Here is a 23,027-nt window from a genome sequence, read left to right as displayed (position 1 = left end):
AGCCAGTAGAAGTCAGACACTTCAAGTTGATGCGGTTAGTACATGAAAGGAAAATAAAAGGAAACACTCAAAGCACTCTTCAAAGATCATCATGCAAGTGTTGCAGAAAGTTAAGCCCATCACCCATTTTCTGTTTACCCTTGCAAGGACTTAATTACACGTGCAGCAGTTTTTGCATAGCACCCATTTAATCCATGCCACCAAAATGGTAAACTTGGTAGTTACCAATCATTTAGATGGGGGTCAAAAAGGCTAATGCCTTAGAATGCTCTTAATCATAAGATATCCTCAGACAAACCTCCCCAGTCTTCATTCTGGCTCTACAAACACAAAATCAAGCAGCAATGAAAATATAATACCAACTACTAAATTAAAAAAAAGAAAACAAACAAACAAACAAAACCCCAACATCCACCAATCATGTACAGCTTATTTCCATTTACAGTAAGACTTAGAAATATTCTAAACTATATAAAAAAATTCAGTTATTACACTCAAATCTGTTTCACTTATTGTTATTCTTTAACTTAATACAATTTTAAGTCTTCCTAAAGGTCCACTGCTAAGAAAGCAAACAGAAATGCATCAGTAGAAAACATCTGTTCAAAGACTCCAAGCAGATGCATTAAAAAACCTCTTAAGTTTATTTTTCATTTCTCAACCAGATAAAGGATACCAGTACCTTAAAAGAATAAGTTGTAGAGAGTTGTTTAGAAAGCTTCACCTGTGCTTGAAAGAATATTAATTCAAAGACTTTTTTGTAAAGGGAACTTAAGATCAGTTGTTCATTATTATAACAGATTGAGAGTATAATAGAATAGGATGCTACAAAATTTACATATATTTAATTCAGTGATTAACTGTCACACAGTATTATTACTAACATTGATATTAAATAATACTTGTTCCATGAAGAAAAATAAGTATCATTCAACATATCTACCTACTGTCCTTGAAGTAATTTAAACAATTTAATTCAAGAGCTACAAAATCATGTCTATTAAGTCACATTGCTGAGCAGTCACCTACATGTAGTAATGCTTAGAGCAAAAAGTTGGACATTTTCATTTTCTTCAATCCATCTGTTAATCAAACAGTTTTCTCAAAGAACTGGGAACAATAGGTCTTCTCAGACTTTTTTTGCTTTTTAATATCAAATTTTCAGTGTAAAATTTAATATATATACTTTCATTGTATCTTGATATCCATCACCAGAACTATTTCTGTTGCTAGACAACTTGGCAACAAAAAACATAGCTTCTCCCTTAAAAATAACAAATAAAAGCCCCCAAACACATACCAACAACGTGCCCGACATCTGTAGAACACACAGATAAGACCACAAAGAAATGAGAATCTAAAACCAAACACAACAGAATGCCTCCGAGGGGCATTCTTATTCTTTTCACCTAATATTCTCTAGCACTCTACAACCATCCTCACAGGTAGTGAAAATTCTAGGAAAGGGTAGTAGCACTGCAACATGACACATCATCTCAGACACCAGGGTAAAAATGGAATTTTCTCCTCACAATCTCAAGGTCCAAACATTAGCATTGCTCTTTTCAGCATTCTGCCACATCCAATGAACTTGTTCTATTAAAATGCAGATTAATGTGCACATTTAGAAAGCACCTAATTTTGAAGATAAGATACTCCTTACTGTCAAGCAGCCTTCTGCAATTGTTCATTGAATTTGCTATGTTTATTGACGAGAAGCACGTGACTAAACTCCTGAAAACAGCTATGGCATATGGAGCAGTGCTAAAATTTTCATCATATCACCCTGACACAGTGCTTCTACTGCCAACAACAGAAGAATATCTCTGGAGAGGAATCTATCAGTTCAGTGTACAGATAATAAATATGACCTAAACAGAATTATAATCTACAAAGAGTCTGGTGTGCTGTTAATATACCATCAACAGCTCTACAGGAATTGGTCATATCAATGAATGATCAAATTCCCAGGTAGGTTTGTGAATTGATCACAACAGAGAAGGTACTGAACAGTTATGAGACAGCAAGGACCTCCCTTACGCTAATTTGTCTTATAATTGAAACTTTCTAATGTTTCAATTTGCAAAGCTCAATGAATGCGTATTTAACACTTATATGAAAGACTCCTTCCTCAACTTGTTGAGTCTTAAGAACTTCTAGTTTTTATTTATTTTGATTTCTTTAATGTAAAAAGATTAATCACATCTTACGTGCATACACACAAACAAAACAGCCCAAAAGAGGGAGAACATTATGGACACAGATTTAGTAAAATGATATTTTTAAAGGTCTGAAGAAAAGCTGCTCAGGTGAAAAGTGGACTGCTTTCTATCATTTTCAATTCATAAAGATAAGGATAGATTAAGATTTGACAACATGTTTTTGGAAAGACAACCGGATTTCTAAAGCATTTAGAAATCACAGCCTGCAAATCTATGGTAAGTCCTAAACATCATGACACATCCAGAAAAGCAAGAAACTTGACAAGACACTGAACTGCATTTTTCCAAAAAGAATCAAACAACTCACATACAAATCAGAAAAATATTCAAGTTACCAGGAATAAAAAACCACAAAAAGCAGATTGAGAATGGGAAGAGGTTGAAGCATGATACAGTAACTTCCTGGATACTCAATGCTACATTTTCAAGAAGACACTTAAACCTGGAAAAATTAACTTCTCCTCCCCAAATTACTATTTTGGAAAAAGAGATACAGGTTCTACTATTCATTTTCTGGAATAATTCCTTTTTCTTTAAACATAAGAGTATGATTTGGTAAGTATTTGCAGGAAAGCCTACTTCAACAGCACAAGAAGGACAGTTCAAAAAGATCTATTAAAAATACGGAAATGTATCTGATATCAAGGTTTACAGAGCTGTCTGTTACTGTTAAATCTACAGTTGGTTGTTATAGAGGGTTGTTCCTTGGAGCTGGATGCAGCACTCCAGGTGGGGTCTCATAAGAGCAGAGCAGAGGGGCAGAATGACACTCTTGACCTGCTGCCCACACTACTTTGGATGTAGCCCAGGACACGTTTGGCGTTCTGTTCCATGAGCGCACATTGCTGGCTCATGTCCAGCCTCTCATCCACCAGCACCCTCAAGTCCTTCTCAGTTGCTCTTTATCTGTTCACCCCCAGCCTGTATTGATACTGGGGGTTGCCCCAAACCAGGTACAGCACCTTGCACTTGGTCTTACTGAACTTCATCAGTTTCCCACGGGTCCACTTCTCAAGCTTGTCCAGGTCCCCCTGGATGGTATTCCATCTTTCAGGTGTCTACCACACCACTCAGCTTGGTGTCACCTACAAACTTATGAAGGGTGCACTCAATCCCTCTCTCTGTGTCATTAATGAAGACATTAAACAGCACTAGTCCCATTACAGACCTCTGGGGAACCCCACTTGTCACTGATATTCACTGGGACACCAAGTCATTGACCACTACCCTCTGGCTGTAACTGTCCAACCACTTCTTTATCTACTGAACAGTCCACGCATCAAACAATGAACTAACAACATATCCCTTTCTCGTTCATGGTGCCTCTCAAAGGTCCCTGTACGTATCTTCTAAAATATTAGTGTAGATCATTGTCTGTGCTTAAAATCAAGCACATACAATCTAAAGAACTGACCAACCAAGCTGACTGCCTGAAGCTGAGGCAGAAGTTACACAAGAAGAGCAGAGAGAAATCATGGCAGGCAGCTCTCCATTATAAAAAAGATTCCACTATTCATTCTTGTTTCACACTGAGCAAGACACAGGTATAGCCAAGGTAAATAATGCCACTGCCAAATGAAGAAGGCACTCTATTTCAATAGTCTATATTTAAGAGATAACATTAAGTGAAAACTGAATTAATTGCATTAATTATGGTAAGTTTCTCAGGCAACTACTATGAAACAGCTGCTCACAAAGGATGTTTCCTAAAGCAGACAAAACCCCTTATACTCCCACCTACTGAAGGCTTAAGTATCAGATTTTTTTTGTTACTGATAATACCAACATTATCGTATCTCGAGGACAACCTAATACCTACTATTACGCATACCTTCAAACATAGTTTCCAACCAGTACATTTCATCCTCAAGAAGAAAATTTTCATGGCACAAGCTGAAAACTCAATGAATTTTCATTTCCAAAGATGCTCATTCTAAAACCAAAAGCTTAAATCTACACAGCAACCCTAAGCATCTAGCACAAGTCAGTCAACATGAACACCTTAAGCACCCTTCTGGACACAGGATGAGGCAAGGGTTTGAAACAGCAAAGAAAGTAAAGTTAATTGATAGCCTATCTCTTATTCTTCATTTGGAAGGACTAGTAAATACTGCCTGAGGCCAAAATGCAAGAGCATAAGAAAAAAAACATTCACATAGCTTTTAGATTTTTATTGCCAAAATAGTGATGGAAACAAGTGTGATTTGTTGACAGAACCATTGGCCTTTTTATTATGATGCTTCTAAAAATATATATATTTTTAAGTATTCAGATGTTCTGCAATCAACTACTAAAAAAATACATAAACACCCTACAAAAGAATAGCAGTGGACAAAAACAGGGATAATTTCCAAAACACTTTTATAAAATTTACATAGGATAATCAACAAGAAGAATTTTCACTCAAAGCCAATGTTTAGGAACTTTTTCCTATTTCAAATGAAGATGAGCGTTTCTGTATAGATTTACTTTAAAATATATATATGACTGCTTGTTTTAGATATTAGAATTATTAACTCCTTGATTTTAGTGCTTTAGCACAGTAAATGAAAACAAACTTCCAAGCACCACACTGAATTATTCAAACCATCAAATAAAACCACAGCAATTAGACTTTTGAGAGAAATAAATCAAATCCCCTCTTTTGCATAGAAGATCTATTGTTGGTAGTTTCATGCCTTAAAAAATTTAAATATCATAAAATTATGCACAGGGTTACCTTTTAGCTGTTCTATACACCACACGTGTGTATATACATATAAAAACATATGTAAGGCGTGCAACAACATACTGCATCTGCCTATTTTCTTCTCTCAGTATAATTGAGTTGTTCAGACAGGTAAAAACCACCTTTACAGCAGTGAATGGTTTAAATGTTAGTGGGAATGGTTTAAAAAGTTAGTGTGTTTCAGTCACACAAACTCTACCAGTTAGCAAGTGCACCACACAGCATCAAGAACTTAAAGACAAACTGAAGTAGGTGCTCAGGCACAGAAGTACATCCCAGAAAACCACCACAGAAAATACAAGTAGCCAAGGCTATTAAGAACTAATTCACTACTCAGCAATTTGGGCCTCCACATATTTCCTTTCAACATCACACAAGTAGCCACTTAATGTATTTGTAATGATTTTCCTTTGTCTAAGTATTCTGTACAGCTCTTCATCTGTAAGGTACTTCATACTTTAATGTATGTGGCATTACTAATTAATAATGTTGTGCATTCAACACTGATTAATATATATATATTTAGCAATATGAGTATTCAAGGCCAAATAAAAGTCACTTTGCCCATAATTAAAATCTGACATGGTCAAAACCAAACTCATGACAACTGTGCTAGAAATATGTTTTGCATTTAGAATCACAGCATGTTTCATTCTCGTAGTTTTGAAGTATTCTGGGAAGCAGACACTAACTGAAAGTACCAGAAAGTCTCCAGATGTGACCAGCTGTTATTTTAACAACTCTCTTCATCAAACTCAGCATGCACATAGCAGCAGTTGATACAAAACCAAACTTCTGCAGAAAGAGTCCAAATGTATTGGAAGCTCAATATAAATATGACCCCAGACTTTTACAGGGCTTATAAACTAAAAACCAGACTTATGGAGTAGTTTTAGAATTGATCAACAGTCAATATAACTAAGAATAAAAAAATATAGAAGTCCGACATAGAACTACTGTGGTGCTGTGATAAACTGTTACATTCCAATTACTAAGAAATTATTTAATAAATCTTGAAAACAGGAAATCTCCCAGAGATGGGGAAGCCAGGGTAAAACTATCAGGGCAAGGGAAAAGTGGTATTTCCTTTTGAACAAAATTTTTAACTTGAAGTCATCATGGCCAGTCTTCGCGAACGAAGATTTGGGAAAGGTCATTACCCTTGGAGCCTGTGCAGTGGATTTTTTAGGTGAGACACAGTGTGTGCTGAACTGAGCCCACCCTCTAATCCTGAGGTTCATCTGCCAGGGCCGAGCGAGCTCGGACGGTGGCAGCGAGGTCCTGAGGATGTAGGTTTGTTTAGAGTGACCTTCTCTTAGATGGATGGCCTTACAGGGCTGACGAGCTCCATCTGCCCGGATAACTTGAAGTAATATCAATAATAAATTATATTCTCTGTAAAAAGTGAATGTTAGTTGCTTGGATAGAAAATCAGTAATGAATTCCTAGAAGTAGAATGCATTTTTTGCTTTAGAAGAGTGCTACAAAAATGGTGAAAATAAAAATTCAAGACCAGTAAGAATGAGAAAGAATACAGTAATTCTATAATTAACTGCATTTGCAGGAAATAGACTGGAATATACAGTTAATCTGTTATATCTGCTTTCATATAAAGAGCAAAAGATTTTAAGAGAATAAACAGATTATTTTTCTCCCCTCTTTGTAAAGTGCAACAGGACTTCTGGTTAAGATAATTCTTCTAAAAGTAAAGAAGAGCTTAACAAAAATTGAATTAGAACACAAAAAGTAAGTGCATGTATTTCCTTTCTAGAAAAATAGGGTGGCAAATCTGTGTGCAATGGCTGACCTTGTCCCTGACACTAAGCAGCTGTTGACAAACAAGAACTTTAATGTGCAGCAGATCTGCCTGCACTCTGAAAGGATTACAAACACAACTACAAGGGTAAAGAATGTTTCCCCATCCTATTAATACTACGCTCAACAAAGATTAACAAGTGAAACACAGAATGCTTATAAAAGAATTAAGCAATTAACTCATAGAACAAAATAGCAAATTGAAGGTTCACATTGGGGATAAAAAATAGAGCAGCTTAGATCAATATCAAATCTGAGCAGTGAACCTCAGTACATTTAAAAAAAATTAAGGTTCATCATGCCTGTTAAACTATATGTTCCACTGATTTGCACACAAGGCTGATGATTTCCCCAGTACACCAGTACTTTGTGACTTCCATTTAGATATTCAAGAGCCTCAACACTGAGCACAATTCAGTAAGAAAAAAAAAAACAAAACAAACACAAAGTAACAAGCATAGGATGGAGAAACGACACTAAGTTTTTCTATACCAATGAACTCCTTCACGTCACAAGTTTTTAAAAGAATCGTAGAGATGCAATCTTTCTTCTACAGTAGTAATAAAAAACAAAAGCATTCAAAGTGAAAAAACAATGTTCTTATACTTTATTCTGTATGTTTCTATGGCACTACTATTACTGCTTTGTCAACACAGAAGTTCTCCAGAGTAAGCAAACTATAGCAGAAAAGCAGGTCTAAGAACTAATAAGAACTATACCTGAATGAGTCTCAAAGAAGAGAGTCTACCTTCTGGATTTCAGCAATGAAACAGTAAAGAAGTGAACATGCATCAGGTATGAACAGAAAAACTAATGATTAATTAATAAAAGGAAGAAATGAAAGACACATGAACAACACTTAGTTAAACCAACATGAACTACAATTATCTAAGTATAAACATAAAATAGCCACTTGCAGTTACTAGCAGAACACAAAGTCACAGTGGGTTAAAACATACACGTGCCAAACAAAACAAAAAGAGCAGGATAACATCATCCTATTGCACAATTAGGACAACTAACTGGAAACTACATGCTAAGCATGCTAAAAAGTACCTTCTACAAGCTTAGAGAAACAGGAGTTTTTTTAGGTCACAGCCTACCATGCTGACATTTTGGCCAGAGAAGCTGAATTTGCTTACCTCCTGTAAAAGATCTGCTTGTTCGATGGCTTTAAGAACATTTTTCTTGGAAGTCTCCTGAACTTCCCCTCCTAAAAGGAACTCATCCAGAATGAAATAGGCTTTTTCAAAATTGAAGATGATATCAAGTTCACATACCTAAAAAGAACATCAAGTATTATTGCAAAGCGGGAGGATACTCTCACTTGAGGTTCATCCTCTCACAAAACTTAACTTGTTCACAGCTTCACCAAACTTCACCAAATCATTACCTAAGGCTATAGCCTTGTACAAAATGGGGCAATAATAAAAATCAGTCCTTGGAGGGGAAAAAAAAAAATAAAATTTTTTGTTTGAGTTAGAAACAGTTACAGCAACCTCTGAAAAACACTTCCATCATTGTTAAAAAGGGTTCAATTCACAACCATCTGTATTATGTGGCTCTTCAAGAGGCAAGAGAATATCCCTATAAAAGTTGTCTTCTTGACTGTAGTATCTAAAGGCAGGCCACGCAATCTTACAGAAAATTGTGAAGACAATAATCTCAAATTTTTTACTCATCCTGTGCATTCCCTAGTAAGAAGGACTAGGAAGGCAGAAGAACAAGCAGCAGTTTTTCTACAAGTGTCAATGTATAGTACGACAGTTTTTCTGTGTTTGCTGTTTGGGTAAGCAGATGTCTGTCTTGTCTTTCCTTACCGTTCCTGCTACTTCACAACCAAATGCCTCCTTTGGAAGCAGATGTAAGAAGTGCTCACACACTAGAGCAGTGCCAGAAGGAAAGCTGCCTAAACAGAAAGCTAAGAGTAAGATTTTATCTGACCTCAAGTGAAACTACTGTGAAATGAAATAAATACAGGCAATTACCACCAGATTAATAACAGCTCTTCTCCCAAATCCATAATTTAATTCCATATTTTAACAGTTATATAGGCAACCATCAGTTTGGCCAAGCAAGCCACATAAAATGTGTTTGCTAGATGCATCTTTTCAACAACTAGTTGGTTATGTTTTTACAAAAGTCCTGCGGGCATAAAACAAAATGACAAAATATAAAGAAGTTAACTCACACTGCCAAAATACTTGTCAAGAAGTTCTACATAGCGATGAATTATTTCCAGAGTTATTAGTTCATTGTCCTGATCTTCAATAGCACAGCAGAAATAGAGACTTGCATATCTGTAAAACAAAATAATCCTGATGTGAGCATAGGACCATGAGCAAAATGAATGTGCTTGAGGAGTATCGCATTCTCAGCTGCCTTTCATACTCAAGTTTCGCATATTGTTCCTTTAAATCAACAGCCAAGCAAGTCACAGAATCACAGAATATGAAGAGTTGGAAGGGACCTACAAGGCTCATCAAGTCCAACTTCTGGCCCTGCACAGGACCATCCCCAAGAGTCACACCCTGTGCCTGAGAACATCATCCAAACGCTTCTTGAATACTGTCAGGGTTGGTGCTGTGATCACTTCCTGGGGAGCCTGTTCCAGTGCCCAACCACCCTCCAGGTGAAGAACCTCTTTCTAATATCCAACCTAAACCTCCTACCAAAGAGCAGCTGAAAGACCAGAAGACATACACATGTACAAAAGGGATCTGTCTCCTTGAGTCCAGAATGACTTCAGTCTTCACTATCCTTGACGGAAATAAATTAGCCAAAGAAGTGGCTGGAAAAGGAAATGTATTTGATTTTCTGGTCTCCTGGCAGAGTTCTGAGGCATGATATTTTCTCCACTGTCTGTAACATCCAAGCACCAGTATACTAATCAACAGACTCAATCTGAAATCTTTATCACACAAGCTACACACAGAAATATCAAAAACTACAGAAAATGCCTTGAGAAAGACAAATTGAATTAGCAATTAGAATTTGGTCTTTAAAGAGAATTTAACAAATTCAAAAAACTCCAAAACCAACTCTTATGTCATATACCCCAATTACTATTAAGCCAACAACTAAATCAATACCAACTGTCCTGGCATCAGATTAATGAGAGGCCATCAAATAGTTTCCAACAATCCACTTCCATCTTGGAAGACAGAATTCTTCAGATATGATAGGGTTCCAGTTTAATAAAAAGACCAACCAATTCCACTGTGCCGACCATACATTTGTTCAAGTCACTTTTAAAAAAGCTGATAAAAAAACCAAAACAGGAATGAAAGCTGAAAACCCCATTTAGTCTTTTCTAAAGTGCCCAGACCATATGCTACTCAGTCACACATGGCACAAACCAGACTTCAAGTACCACCTATTGTAACTGCTAATTTACATGAATCAGAAACAGCTTTTGTTTGCCTCTTTAGAGGGGACAATTGGACACATTAAACAGTCTGAGAAGTCAGCCCTACCGAAGAAGAAGTCATTCAGATGTGAATGCCAAATTTAAGGTGCGTATCCGTTTCCCATACAGCGAAATCCATGCAGCTTTTAAACATTACATATATTTTATCAGGTGGAACTTTGTAAACCCCTAAAGAAATTGTCAAGAGTTTTTGGCTAGAAGTTCTGCAAAAAAATGCTGTATTTTGAGCTATGTTCAAATTTGTCTCTTAGACACTCATCCAGTACCATTTATCACCAAAAAGTGCTCCCCCCTCCCCCCCCCCACTGCTCTGAGTCAAATTGCCATGGCTTCATTATGAAGGATTAATCAGAATAACTTTTATACAAAAGCTTTAAACCATAATAAAATGTTACTGCCTGTGATTTTTCCATCCTACCACAAAACATGATGGGAGAAGAGACGAAGACACTTCCACTGAAGGACAACATTTTCATTACCTCGTTCCTTCATCTCTTCACCACAGGGACTTGTGAGCTCATCAGAAGTCCTATCTGAGCACAGTTCTTTTCATTTTACACTTTTTGTTTGTGCCCCACTTAATTTCAAGGACATTTACAAGTCACTGCAGTAGTTTGCAAGATTCAATCTGTACAAGAAATCGAAACTATTTTAAAGAGTACTGGGAAGCAATACTATACAGAAAAAACATGCTTTCAAACCTACTGAGGAATTCATTAGTCAAACTCCATGTTATCATATTTCGCTGTAGAAAAAAGAGCTTCGACACATTATTTGACATTTACACTAATCACCAGCACTCAGGCCAAATCCCTCTAAACAAAGCTTTCATCACCTTCAGATGAGCAGCACTGATTATGATGATGTGCAGTTAAACTGCTTCCTTACAGTGCTTAAACACAAGTTGAACCACATACCAGCAGACCCTATCAAATCAAATCTGACTCAAATATTTTAAGTTTATCCACATGGGACAGACCTTTTGTGCTTTCTATTACTTAAGAGTTAGTCTGATGCACAGAACTATTTTATGGGAAAAAAAAATCAAAACAAAAGAAGGGGGCTGGGGCGGTAAACTAACATAAAATACTTTCCCAGAAAGTAGCCTGCTCTCACTGTCCTCATTTAAAAGAGAATGCAACATACTTTGGAAAGCCTGTATTTGGCAGCTAGTGAGCAGACTACACATTCAAGCTCTGCCAACTGCAGTTCTAGAGAAATAATACTAAGAAACAAAAACTACTCAGAGGGTATCAACACAAAATGGAGGCCTGGGTATCTATTATTATATGCAGATAATATTTTTCCATGTATTTTTTAAGTACCAACCTTGACTAACAGATCACTACTCAACAAAAGAAAACAAATGCAGATTTAATAAGCCTAAATGGAAAACAGCAGAAGAGTATGAACAAGTCAGCCATCATTGCAAAGGGCATGAGCATACCACAAAGGAATGTTTCAGACCCAAATTCTCAGAGGCAATAGTTTATTGTAATTTTTTTCCCCCTGCAGGCCAGGGCTTCAGAAAAATGTGTCAACTTACAGTCTAGAGCAGACACCAAAAGTTTTGCCAAGTGCAGAAGTTTACATGGAGAGTACCCACACAAAAGTGAGTAAATTACTGTACTCGGGCTATAAAAGATTTCTGCTCTGCAGGAGCAGATTCTCCATTATGAGCCTGACAGAGACCTGTCTTTCATATGCATCCAATGAAAAGGCAAATTCTGATAGTAAAGCACACACCTACAAGCAAATACAGTGCAGTCTGGAAGAAAGATTCTGCCTTTTTTATTCCTATTGCAATTAGTCTTTTTTCCTCACTAAATACTATTAACAGAATCTTCAAGCTCAGCTCAGCGGCTTACCCTCATTTAGGAAAATATTTTATGATAAATATCCTTCATTTGTCAGAAAGGGAATGAAAACCAGAGAGACCAAAAGCAGTTTGGACAGAATCTCAGAAATTTTGACCTAAAATGTAATATGGAATTAAAGAACAAAAAGGTAACACAGTAGGTATAAGTACTTATACAAATTCCTGCCTTCAGACAGACGGCCTTAAGATTTTTTTTTGTGATAGGAAACAAATCCATGCATCTCCCTCTCAGTAGGTCAGTATTGGGAAGCCTCACAACAGGCAGGCAATGCTTCAGTAGAGTTCTCCACTACTCTGCTCACAGCCAAGTTCAGTAACTCTGCTGCAAGATCCCATCTCTGTGGGGCAGAGAAAATCCTGCCAGCTCAGTGGCATTCTCCTACTAGGTGAGACAACATCTGCTTAAAGTCATCCCTGGAAGTTTGTCACCAGGTAAACTTGCAAACAAACCATAAGTCTGTCAGCATCAGTCACTTTGCATGTAGATCCTAACTGCAGAAGTTTAAAGCTTAGAGAGTTTGGCACAATCAGAACCAAACTGTAAATGACAACCAAGGGGCAGATAGGTCCTTAAGGGAGCCCAAGGATCTGTGGTTTGGTGATAGCTGCCCAAATGAAAACTAGGACCACTAATATGTTGTGCCTAACAACAGATTTTTTCTCATCCCCAAAAATTTACGCATTTCTTTAATAACAAGAACTTCTGAGACTCCAGGACAGAGTCTACCAAAGCTAGGCATTTCTTTTACAATTTCTTATTTCAGCAAGGCTATACCCCCCAGTAGTTTTAAAAATGAACAAGAACATGATACTGATAGTTCTCTAAAAAAAAGCTGCTGTTTCTTGATGCTGAGGTCCTTCTAGTGCCACATGAACAAGAATCCTGTACTACGAAGGCCTAATCTAATTAAAATTATCAAACCCAAGTATCTAATTCACTATAAATGCTGCATTCAGCCAGTTTTACAAAGCTATCTAATCAACATCATAATAGCAATTTTAACAGATGCATCTGGCAGCTAAGTTGTACATAAAGTAGAACAGGGATCATGCCAACTGCTGGGCACATCCCGCTGGTCACATGGCTGTACCTTCCATTCATAATAATTAGAGTGAAAAGGCACAGACCTGCACAAGGGGCTCTTCCATTGCAACTTTCAGTGGAGAGAGGGTAGAAAGAAAGTTCTAAAACTCAATCTGCTGTAAGTCTTTAACATAAACTATGATATTGGTTATGTCATGCTAAAGTAAAAGGTAATTGCCACAACATCAAGGGCAGTAACGACAGTTTAATAATTTCATATTGCAAACACAGTTCCAAACTGACACATAAAAACGAAGCCACAATCCTTAATCAAATAACCAATCAACAATAACTAAATCCCAGGAACGCAATTAACCAAATGCTAACAAAGTAAAATTTATATAAAATCAGTTATTCTCTGATTTCTGATTTTGCCTGCATTATACTACACAATGAAAATAACTCATACTGCCAGATGCCAAAATAGTGAAGAGATGAGGTCTTCAAATAAAAAAAATTACATTCTAAGTTCCTTTTTTTTAGTAAAATTAGAAATTTTAACATTTAACACATTTTTTCTGCCACAGGGGGAATGTTTATAATTTGTTGTGTGCAGATGATTCCCCCCTATATTTTCATAAAGTGCAGTTGTTTTTGGTTTCCCATATTTATTTTATTTTCTTTTTCCCAGCAAGTCACTTAAAATCTCTCTGATTCTTCAAGTTAGAAGCTCACATCCTTTTTTAATCTTCTGTTGCCTATCTGCCTGAAAAACACTCTTCCAATCCAGCTACAGAATATGTATAACCCAATTCATGAAGCATGACAAAAGCAGGGTACCCTTCTGTCTTGTTTTGTAGTGTTAAAGGAAAAAAATTAAGAAGGCAATGACTGAGCCTATGTTGCAAATGTTATCAATGCTCACATATGAAACCAAGCAAAATAAAAGTTACGCCACACATGTTCAGATGGATTTTAAGTTCTGCTTTCTTGAAGATTCATTCAGAAAACATCCTATAAAAATGAAATGCTACAGAGCTAAGGAGGCTAATCAATATAGTTTAGCTGTCTTAATAAATGTTAAGTATCATAAGGAAGCTAAAGCTACAGACTTGCCAATTTTGCACTTGAGTTCATTCTGTTCTTGCAAAAAGGTACAATGATGAGACACTTGAGTATACTTCCAATAATGCCAACCATTCTTTGAGCAGCAATATCTAGGTCAATTCTCCTACATGTGGACAATAAATACACTCTAAAAAACAAAAACGGCACAAATTGCAGCAATTCAAGACTCATAACAGTAATATGCACATGCAACATGTACAATAGCACTGTGCACATACTTTTATAGATTATACTGAAAAACATTTGCACCAGCAGGTTCAGATCCTTCCCAGCAATAGAGCAGATCTCAGTAGAGACGCTCAAGAGGCTCTTGTCTGTAAGCAATTGGGTGCACCTTTTGCAATTTCTCAAAGCACACAAACTTCCAGCAGGTGTGTTTCTCTTTAAGCCACCCACCTTTTCAGCTACAAAAAATAACCCTTTTCAAAGAAATCACACTAGCTGGTACTCATCAACTTTAGTTATGGTGTGGTGATTGGAAGAAGTCCCACAAATGTAAAAGCTGTCAGTGTTAATCAGACACAGGAATCTAAACTATCACTTCTTATAGCTAGTCCTTTTGGTGACGGTTTAGAAAAAAAACCCCAAAACTAAAAGTAAGGCAAGATTTGAGATGTTCATTAGCTTGGTACAAGCTCATCTTTAGCAATTTCATAGGCTCCCTGTGCCAGATTGGTCTGCAGACAGTGAAATAAGCTACTGCAGTCAGCTGTGCACACCAGCAGTCCAGCAGACAGACTGCAGTCTACGTCCGGTCAAAAATGCTCTAAAAGCATCTCCCAGCAAATTTCTTTATTCTCCTTGACCACAGGATCCACAACACACTACTGAGATGCAAGAACACCACAATTTTCAGTAACTCAAATGGTCATACCCACCAGCTCCTTAGACACAAAAGGGCATGGCAAGTAGTTGTTAGCAACAATAAAAAGGGGGGGAAAGCAGTTGTGTGGAATCATCCCCAGAACAGCTACTGCTGTTCCACACTGGGCAAGGAAGGGAACAGACGGCCCTACTCATGCCTCATTTTTCTGATCTGGTCTCATGGAAGCCCAGCTGGAAAAGCACATCCAGGCATTATCACTGAAGGAAACATACCAAGTGTTTGAGCAAGCTGGTCTACACGTATGTACAAGAAGTTCCGTGAGGAAACTGAGAGGCAGAAGAAAAACCCTGTCCATGCTTCCTTCCAGCACAGCCTCATGCATTGCCCCTCTTTCCTCCTCGTGTTAAAAAACCACATGCAAGTAATATTCAGAGCAGCAATATTCACACGTGTGACATTACACACACCAATGTCTGTATGAAAACAGGACTTAAAACATCTAAACATATTTGACTCTACTCATTCCAACTCAGAATACCCTGTGATTCTGTGATTTATTACAGTGGAAAAGTTACAAACTCTTAATTTTGGCTCCAGTTCTCTCTGTCCTACCTACAGAGAATACAACAATGTTTATTGTAGGGCACAAATTACCTACCATTTCAAAGAGAAAACAAGAACACATAAACCTTATCAAGTTTATAACTAACTAGAGAATGAAGATAACTCAAGACCTCATAGCAGCAGCTTTACCTGGAAGAGATGTATCCCATCACATCAGGAGGTGGATTACTGCTTTGTGGAGAAAATTATGTTCACACTACCACATTTTGATACATTCTAAAGACCAGCACAAAGATAAAAAATGCATGCCAAATAGTCCTAGAAAGGTTAGAGAACAACTGAAAAATTAAACTACTGCAAAGAAACTGATAGAGTTTGTTTTAGTACTTGCACTAAAACACAGCTAGCCATGATTCCTTCAATTAGAAGAAATCCCTTTTTGTGTTCATAGCCAAAAAAAAAATAAAATTCAAATAAACCAAACTAAGTACTCTGAAAAATTTCCTTATTTCTATGAGCCTTAAAAAGCAAGTTATATTTTCATATGAAGTCACTGGTTGACATGCACATTTAGAAAATTCTCCTTTATCACTTATTACATCTGAAATGCCTACCAATATGAAGCATGTATGGACCGTGTGAACCTAAGCAGAGTACCAAGAACCGCCACTCCTTATGAAAGTAGAAGGAAAGCTCATTTCTTTTCTTCAGTACATTTCTAAATGCATGAGTGATTTTCCATACATGAATGATTCCTACTTGGTTATCAAATTAGATTCAAGGCAGAAGTCACTCTTCTCTGTAACCAGCAGAGGGAAGGGAAAAAAACCAACACCAAAACAAAACAAAACACAAACAACCTTCATTATTTTCCTGCTACTGTTTGTGATGTATGGCAATTACGAGGTTAGTGAGACAGAACAACCTTTTGTAGACAATCTTCAGGTCTCTCCATTCGAGGAAACTGCACATTTTCGGTTTGCGGGCTAATACCGTTTGAACAAGTTCCCTTGTGATTTTCTTCTTTTCTTTGTCGGATAATGGGACATACCACTTCTGGAGTCTCAGTTTCCCCTGGCGACTAAAAAGCAACATAAACTGCATCTGTTGAATTACAAGGAGGGAAAAAAAAAAAAGCATTAATCTCAGTCTCTGAGTTTTTAAAAGATATCTGTGAGAAAAAACAAACAGGAAGGAGGACAGACATCCAAAACCCCTAACAGTATTTCTATAGCACTGGCAGATGTTATACAAGATCTGGAAGTACCAATAATACAAAGGATTCCGCTGAGCAAGGTCAGTCAAGCCAAAGGCAGTAGAAAGCGCACACAAGTTTCAAAAGCAGATGTCAGAACCATCGGGTGGCGAGTGAATACACCCAGATTTCAGACAAGCCACGTCCAGCATTGGCACGGTTGCATTTCCGAAAACGACAGAAAAAACCCAGCACAGCAGTCTCTTCAAATACCCAAACTCATTTTCAATTCACCGGATCAGAGCCTTACAGCAGCAGCAATCTGCACCTAAGATCTTTCCGAAAAGCCTCGGAATACTTTAAAAGGTATTAAACATCCCAGCGGAGAGTCCTACGGCACAGAAAAGCCAAGTCTTTTCCCAGGTTACACAAAAGGAGGAGAGATTAAGTGCTTTCCCTGCGGTCCTATGTTCCAGGTCTCGCTTCCTCCAAAGGAGTGATGTTGCAATTATATTTTAAGAGGAACTCGCAGGGCTGTGTTTTTTTCAGCAGATGTAACATTAAAGGAAATGGGCTTTTTGGGGCTTTTTTTTGTCTTTTTTTTTTCTTTGCGTTTTTACTCAAAGTTGTATCGCGCTGGGGAAGTTTCCCAGGCAATGTGACAGATATGAAATAGGGCGAGAAAGCTCAGCCTGGTCCCGGGTGACAAGTGCGACCAAGCGCCAGCCGCGACGAGCGGCGGCCGCGCCCGCAGCGGGTCCGCGGGGCCGGGGCGGGGGCAGAGCCGCGCAGCCCCCTCAGCCCCACAACATCCCTCCCGCCCCACCCGCCGGCCACAGCACCGCCCCGGCTCCCCACGGGCGGAGAGGGAGGCGAGCCCAGCTCCGCGCGGCGAGTGCTCACCGTGCCCGGGGGATAGCGGAGCTGAGGAGGAAGAGGAGGATGAGGCAGCGCTACCCAGAGCGGCTCCGGCTCCGCGGGTGCTGCCGCGGCGGCCGCCGAGCGGGACTGAGGGAGGGGACGGCGGAGGACGGGAGGTGCCGCCGGCGCGAGCGCGCGCGCGCCCCAACGGCCGCCGCTCCCCCCCGCCCGCGCGGGCAGGGCGGGGGCGGGGCCGCGCTCGCGGGGGGGCGGGGCCGGGAGATGAAGGAGGCGTGGCCCGGGCGCCTCCGAACAAAACTTTATGAGCGGCCACCGCGGGGGGGACGAGGGCGGGGCTGTCACTCAGAGAGCTGGGCCATCACCCAATCAGAGCAGTGACGGGGGGCGGAGAGGAATGGGTACTGACCAATGGGAGGGAGGAAAACGCGGCGGCGGGCGGGGCCGGGCTGGAGGCGGGGCCAGGGACCCTAATCCGTGTGGCCCGAATTGGGATAGGCCGGCGGCCCGCGCGGCAACAGCCAACCAGGCGGCGCGGCGCACATAGCGGTCCGCGGGCAGCCAATGGGCGGGCGCGGCGCGGGGCCGGGGAAATGACATCAGTCAATCAGGCGCCCGGAGACCGAGACCCCGCCCGTGGCCCCTCCGGCCCCCAGCGGGGCGGGGGGAAGGGAGGGAGGGGCGGCCGGGCCGCGCATGCGCCGCGCGGTGTTTGCTTCCAGCACGTGCGCGCCCGGGGGGGCGGGGGCTCAGGGAGCGCGCGGGGGGTGGGGGCGCTGCCCGTGAGGGGACGGTCCCTGAGGGGCGACTGAGCCTGTGAGGGACCGGCCCCGGGAGGGGAAGGTGTGTCCCCTAAAGTCACCTTGATTACCAGCTGTAATTAGATCGGCAGGAGCAGCCGCCGACATAGACAGCGGTGTTGCGTTTCCCTAATGCTTTATGAAATTATCATTCATGTGTATCTACAGAGGTTTTCTGTGCCAAAACAGCCCCGATTTGGGGGTTTGATTGGCTGGTTGGCCGTTTGGGCATTCTTGTGGGTTGCTTTGGTGTTAAAATTCTAATGAAGATGGGGCTGAAAAGACATAGTGTTTCCACCGGTGTTAGGTGGAAGAAAGAGCGGTGTCCCTCCAAGCCGAAGTTGAAACACCTTATAATAAAAAAACCTTATTAAAAAAAACTTGTAATAAAAAATAAAAATAAAAAAAAAATAAAAAAAATAAAAATCAACCAAAGACCACAGACAGGAAAAAAAAAAAAAAAAACAAACAAAAAAAACCCCAACAAACACACAACCCCCCCCAAACCTAAAGCTCTCAGCGTCGTCTGTGTTCACCCCCCCCCCCAGAGTAAATGATCGGCAGCACTGACCCGACCGCGCTGATCCGATAATAGTGTGACAGGGATCGCCAGATCCCGGGAAAGGGTCGTGCTCCCGCCGCCGCTCCCTCAGGAGCAGCTCCCGGAGCCTCGGGATGTGTCACGCTTTTATTACTTTCTATTATTGACACTTAAAGAAAGAGCCCATTCTTTTGGCTGCGAAACGGCTGTGGCAGCAGAAACCGGCGATGGAAATGCTTTTGTGTAAAAAATGTGCATGGTCTGAAAGGAAAGCCAATTTTCTGGCGTTTCAAGGAATGCTGTAGTCAATTGTACTTGAGGAAAAGTGCAAATATATTCCTGATTTTATAGTAGAGATTATAAATGTAAGAGAAAAGTGACATGAGCACAAGGAGTGAAACCAAGCTGAATGGATAAGGCAATTGGTCTATTAGAGGTCGTGTAGAAAGTGAGAACTGCTGTTGTAGGGGCTTGTTCCTGTCACATTTAGTGTTTGTTGAGCAGCCGTCCCGTTCTCATCTGAACCTGCCTTCCATCAAGCACAGGAACAGATGTGTATGGATCTGATACCTCACAGAGTCTCCCCCTTACACCAGGGTGTTACTTTGTCCTCCGTAGTTGCCACGCATTGCAGTTCTGCTTGTTTCCTGTGAGGTCCAAAATATCCTGCTTTTCAGAAAGCTTTCATAAATTATCTCTTTCCTAAGCTGCCCACTGTTCTTGAATTCAGCATATCCCATGATTCTCCATGCATACACCCTTCAGAGGCTTTGAGATCTTCTAACTCATGATTTAAGCCAGCAGCCAACTTTTATTTCTGTTCATCTGAGTGACTTACAGTTTATTAGCATTGTTATGGTAATGGGAGCTCCAAAATTAATTTCTGAACGAGTCACATCAGACCTGTGCTATGATTTGTCACTTCCCATCTCAGTGAAATATTTCTCCATATGGATCAAACCACACATTCTGCAAACACAGTTGATTGGAATCAGGTGAACTACCCAGACGGTTCAAGAAATGTCTGTGTTTTGGTGGCATAAAGTCTCAAAGCTCCAGTGATTCTTTTTTTTTTTTTTTTTTTTTGATCTTGTATCTTTGTTCATTTTGGTCAGATTTTAGTGCTCATTTTCAGTGTATGGTTTCATGCAGTGATACAAGGGTAATTGTTCCACTTTTTTCCTCCCTCCTCTCTTTTACTTGGCTGGATTTCTTCAGACTGTAACTTGGAGTTTCTTCATTAAAATCGCCTGGGCAGAATCACTCTGCTATATGCAGTTTCAGGTGGTATGATAAGGCATGTGAGACCAGTGGTATGTCAGGTGTGCTGGAAAATGTGTCTAGCCAGATCCAACTGAGAGGAATCTTTCTGTCTTCCTCAGCCTGTCCTGCCTTCTTATCCCTGCTTCAGGCAGAGGGGGCAATGTTCTCAAGCCTGCCCGGATCACCACCCCCGCACTTCCTTAAGTCATTTCTCTCAAAATGACCTGGCTTATTTTAAGCAGTTTAAGGTGTGATTCCATGTCGGTTTCAGATGATCTAAATCCCGAGTTCTCCCACCCACTCCTCCCATTTCCAGCTCCATGTTCCCATCTCTTTTCCTGTGCAGGCACTGCTGCAGCTCACGTTGCCAACAAGGCTGGTTGCAGCTGTACAGGTGACTGAGGGAGTCAACTTCAGGACTGAGCTGTGTTGTGAGGCAGTGACAGAGGTAATGCTGTCTCTTCTGTTTGCCCTGTTTCTTTCAGGAACTTCAGAAGACTTACTGTTTGCTTTTTTTTTCAGTGTTGCAATTTGTACCAATTATACTGACTCCATCGTTTGTTCCTGTAAGAAATTATCCTGTCGCTTACCCATTGAACTAGCAATACACTGAACTAGCTGTATTTATCAAATTGATAAAGAGGTATATGATGCTTAAAACAATAATATAATAGCCTTTGAGTATTCCACAAACCCGTGACAATGCAGATGTCAATGCAGTCTAATTTTAGACATGACACAGTGAGTCTTCTGTTTGTTAGCTTTTGTTCGTTGCCTTATATCCAGCTTGATGATAACCCCTGGTTTATTTTGGATGGGTTTTTTTTTCAGCTGCTATAGTTGTAGAATCCTTGGTATTCCATTTTAGATGTAAGGCAAGTCTTCAGGGGATATATTCATTGACCATAAGACATTTGGGGTCCTCAGCCAAGACTTTGCTTTTTAAATTATTTCCAGCATGACTTCAGACACAGAAGAGAACTACCTGGAGCTGGGGAGAGAGGTAAGAAGGAAGCTTGTATCAAATAAGCTTATATCATTAAATTTTTGGGGATTTGATGGTATGGTTTATGTCAAATTTTGAGGTTTAGTTTGTTTGTTTTTAATTAATTAGACTACAGTTGGTTTGTCTGGAAAACTGGGTCTTAAAGAAAAATTAAGAAGGCCAACATCCTGGCATTTGGCACTTCATGCATGTTATTGCCAAATCTGAAGCTCATGAAAGAATTCTATTGTTTTCACTGTTAGCCAAAATGATTGGTAAACCAAAAGGCCTTTATAACATGAAATAGTCATTAATTCCAATGGAAAATTTGCTTACTAAATTTTAACAGCTTTTTTTGTTTCTTCACACAGTATTTAGTAAAGAAAGGGTTTGCTCCTGCCTCCCTTTCAGCCATCTCAGCAACTTAAAGAGGAGGGCAACATACTTTAAGAGTGCATGCTGTGTCTTTGCAGTCCACCACTGACGTAGGTGGATGTGTGAGTAAGACTCATTTTGTTGTTAATTTATCTTCTTGATGCTCAATATCAGACTCCATTTGCATTGACTAAATAACTGTGGAGTCGTTATGAAGGCTATACGAACTACATTACTACCCTTGGAAGTGATTACTGCTGAATTTTTGCCTCTTAAGCCTCCAAACAGGATATTGCATTATTATATGCAATTCTCTTCCCTGATGTACTGTCTGAGTATTGGCCAAACCATCAGTGTACCACTGTGATTCATGCAGAACAGTGATCTCTATGGAGCCGAAGTAAGTATACATAAGACTGTAAATGATTTTCATTGCTATGCCCCCCCTTTTTTTTTAACATGGAGCTCTCACTCTTGATGAAATACTATTAGGTGCAATGTAGCAGCCAGATTGCCAGATGCTACTAAATCATCAGATCATGGCTGGTGTCCTTACTCGCCCGTCTTTTCTGTGTAGGGATTACAGGTTTGCCTTTTGGAGACTTGTGGACATTGGAATTCTTTTAAACATGATTGGTTTCCAACAGACACGTATGGCTCTCAGACACATGGATATCAGTCCATATGTGTGATAGGTAGAACTACAGAACGAGTGTCGCGGATGTTCATCCCTGAAGTTGAATTTTCAGAGCTGGAGGAATAGTTCGAAGCTGAAGTTGGTCTTCCAACCTGGTTATGAGAATTACAGAGTATAAACCATGCCTTACATGCATCATTTGCTTTGGAAAATAAAAACCTGTTTTGAAAGTATTCGAATATGCAGCAATGAGGAGTGTGGTACATGCCAGTCAGTGAGGGCTTCCTCTTAGTTGCCGTGTTTATTAGCCTGAGCCTGGTGCAAGGCACAGCAGCCATTTGAATAAGACACGCACAAGCCAGCTGGTAGCATTGGGTGTGTTGGGCTAGTGAGCAGCAGATTTCTTTCTTACTTAGATCATGTTCTTATCTTTTGCTTGTCCATGTTTATATTGGAGTAGCGCTCAGAGGCCCCAGAACTGAAGAAAATAACCACACTGCAGACATTTATGAAGTTGTTATGACTGCTAACGCTTCTTCCTGCTCCGCTGCTACAAACTCTGCCATAGTGCAGCAAAGAACTGAATGGCTTCCGAAAGAAGTGTGTGAGGAAACATGAGGAAGTGGCTGGAAGGAATGGAGAGAGGAAAAGAGAGGAGGCTGGGATTTCTGAGAATGCATCAGTACTTTAAGGAGTTGTTGAATACAGCATCTCACATATATCTTGTTCATCCTGC

The 23,027-nt window shown here is 39.9% G+C and overlaps 1 protein-coding gene and 1 long non-coding RNA gene across 8 annotated transcripts in view; one reads left to right on the top strand and one right to left on the bottom strand.

Annotated features, from left to right (window-relative positions):
• AP1S2 (adaptor related protein complex 1 subunit sigma 2) overlaps positions 1-17,904 on the bottom strand; it is a 31,370-nt gene extending 13,466 nt beyond the window's left edge. For 4 of the 6 annotated variants that reach the window (XR_007905830.1, XR_007905833.1, XR_007905832.1 and 1 more), the window contains exons 1-5: positions 17,715-17,903; positions 16,542-16,720; positions 8,957-9,065; positions 7,908-8,045; positions 226-320 (exon numbers count right to left, since the gene is read on the bottom strand). Coding sequence is in view for 2 of the 6 variants with exons in the window: in XM_051795055.1 (XP_051651015.1) it covers positions 7,908-8,045; positions 8,957-9,065; positions 16,542-16,720 (426 nt within the window). In the remaining 4 variants the exon portion in view is untranslated. Of the gene's footprint in view, positions 1-225; positions 321-7,907; positions 8,046-8,956; positions 9,066-16,541; positions 16,721-17,714 lie in introns of all 6 variants that reach the window. The other 2 variants (XM_051795055.1, XM_051795054.1) reach the window with 2 other exon arrangements.
• A 2,742-nt stretch (positions 17,905-20,646) lies between these two features.
• On the top strand, positions 20,647-22,479 carry LOC127474393 (uncharacterized). 2 transcript variants are annotated; one of them, XR_007905837.1, is made up of 4 exons: positions 20,647-20,742; positions 21,252-21,297; positions 21,651-22,054; positions 22,232-22,479. It is a non-coding gene; the product is annotated as an uncharacterized LOC127474393 (long non-coding RNA). The 2 variants fall into 2 exon arrangements; XR_007905836.1 differs by having other exon boundaries at positions 21,651-22,479.
• Positions 22,480-23,027: the final 548 nt, after the last annotated feature.

Source organism: Manacus candei, unplaced genomic scaffold, assembly GCF_025592945.1.
Source record: "Manacus candei isolate 608988 ecotype Guabito, Panama unplaced genomic scaffold, ASM2559294v1 h1tg000041l, whole genome shotgun sequence".
NCBI lineage: Eukaryota > Metazoa > Chordata > Aves > Passeriformes > Pipridae > Manacus > Manacus candei.
The sequence above is the reverse complement of the archived record's forward strand: the minus strand, read 5'-3'. Positions and strand labels throughout refer to the sequence as shown.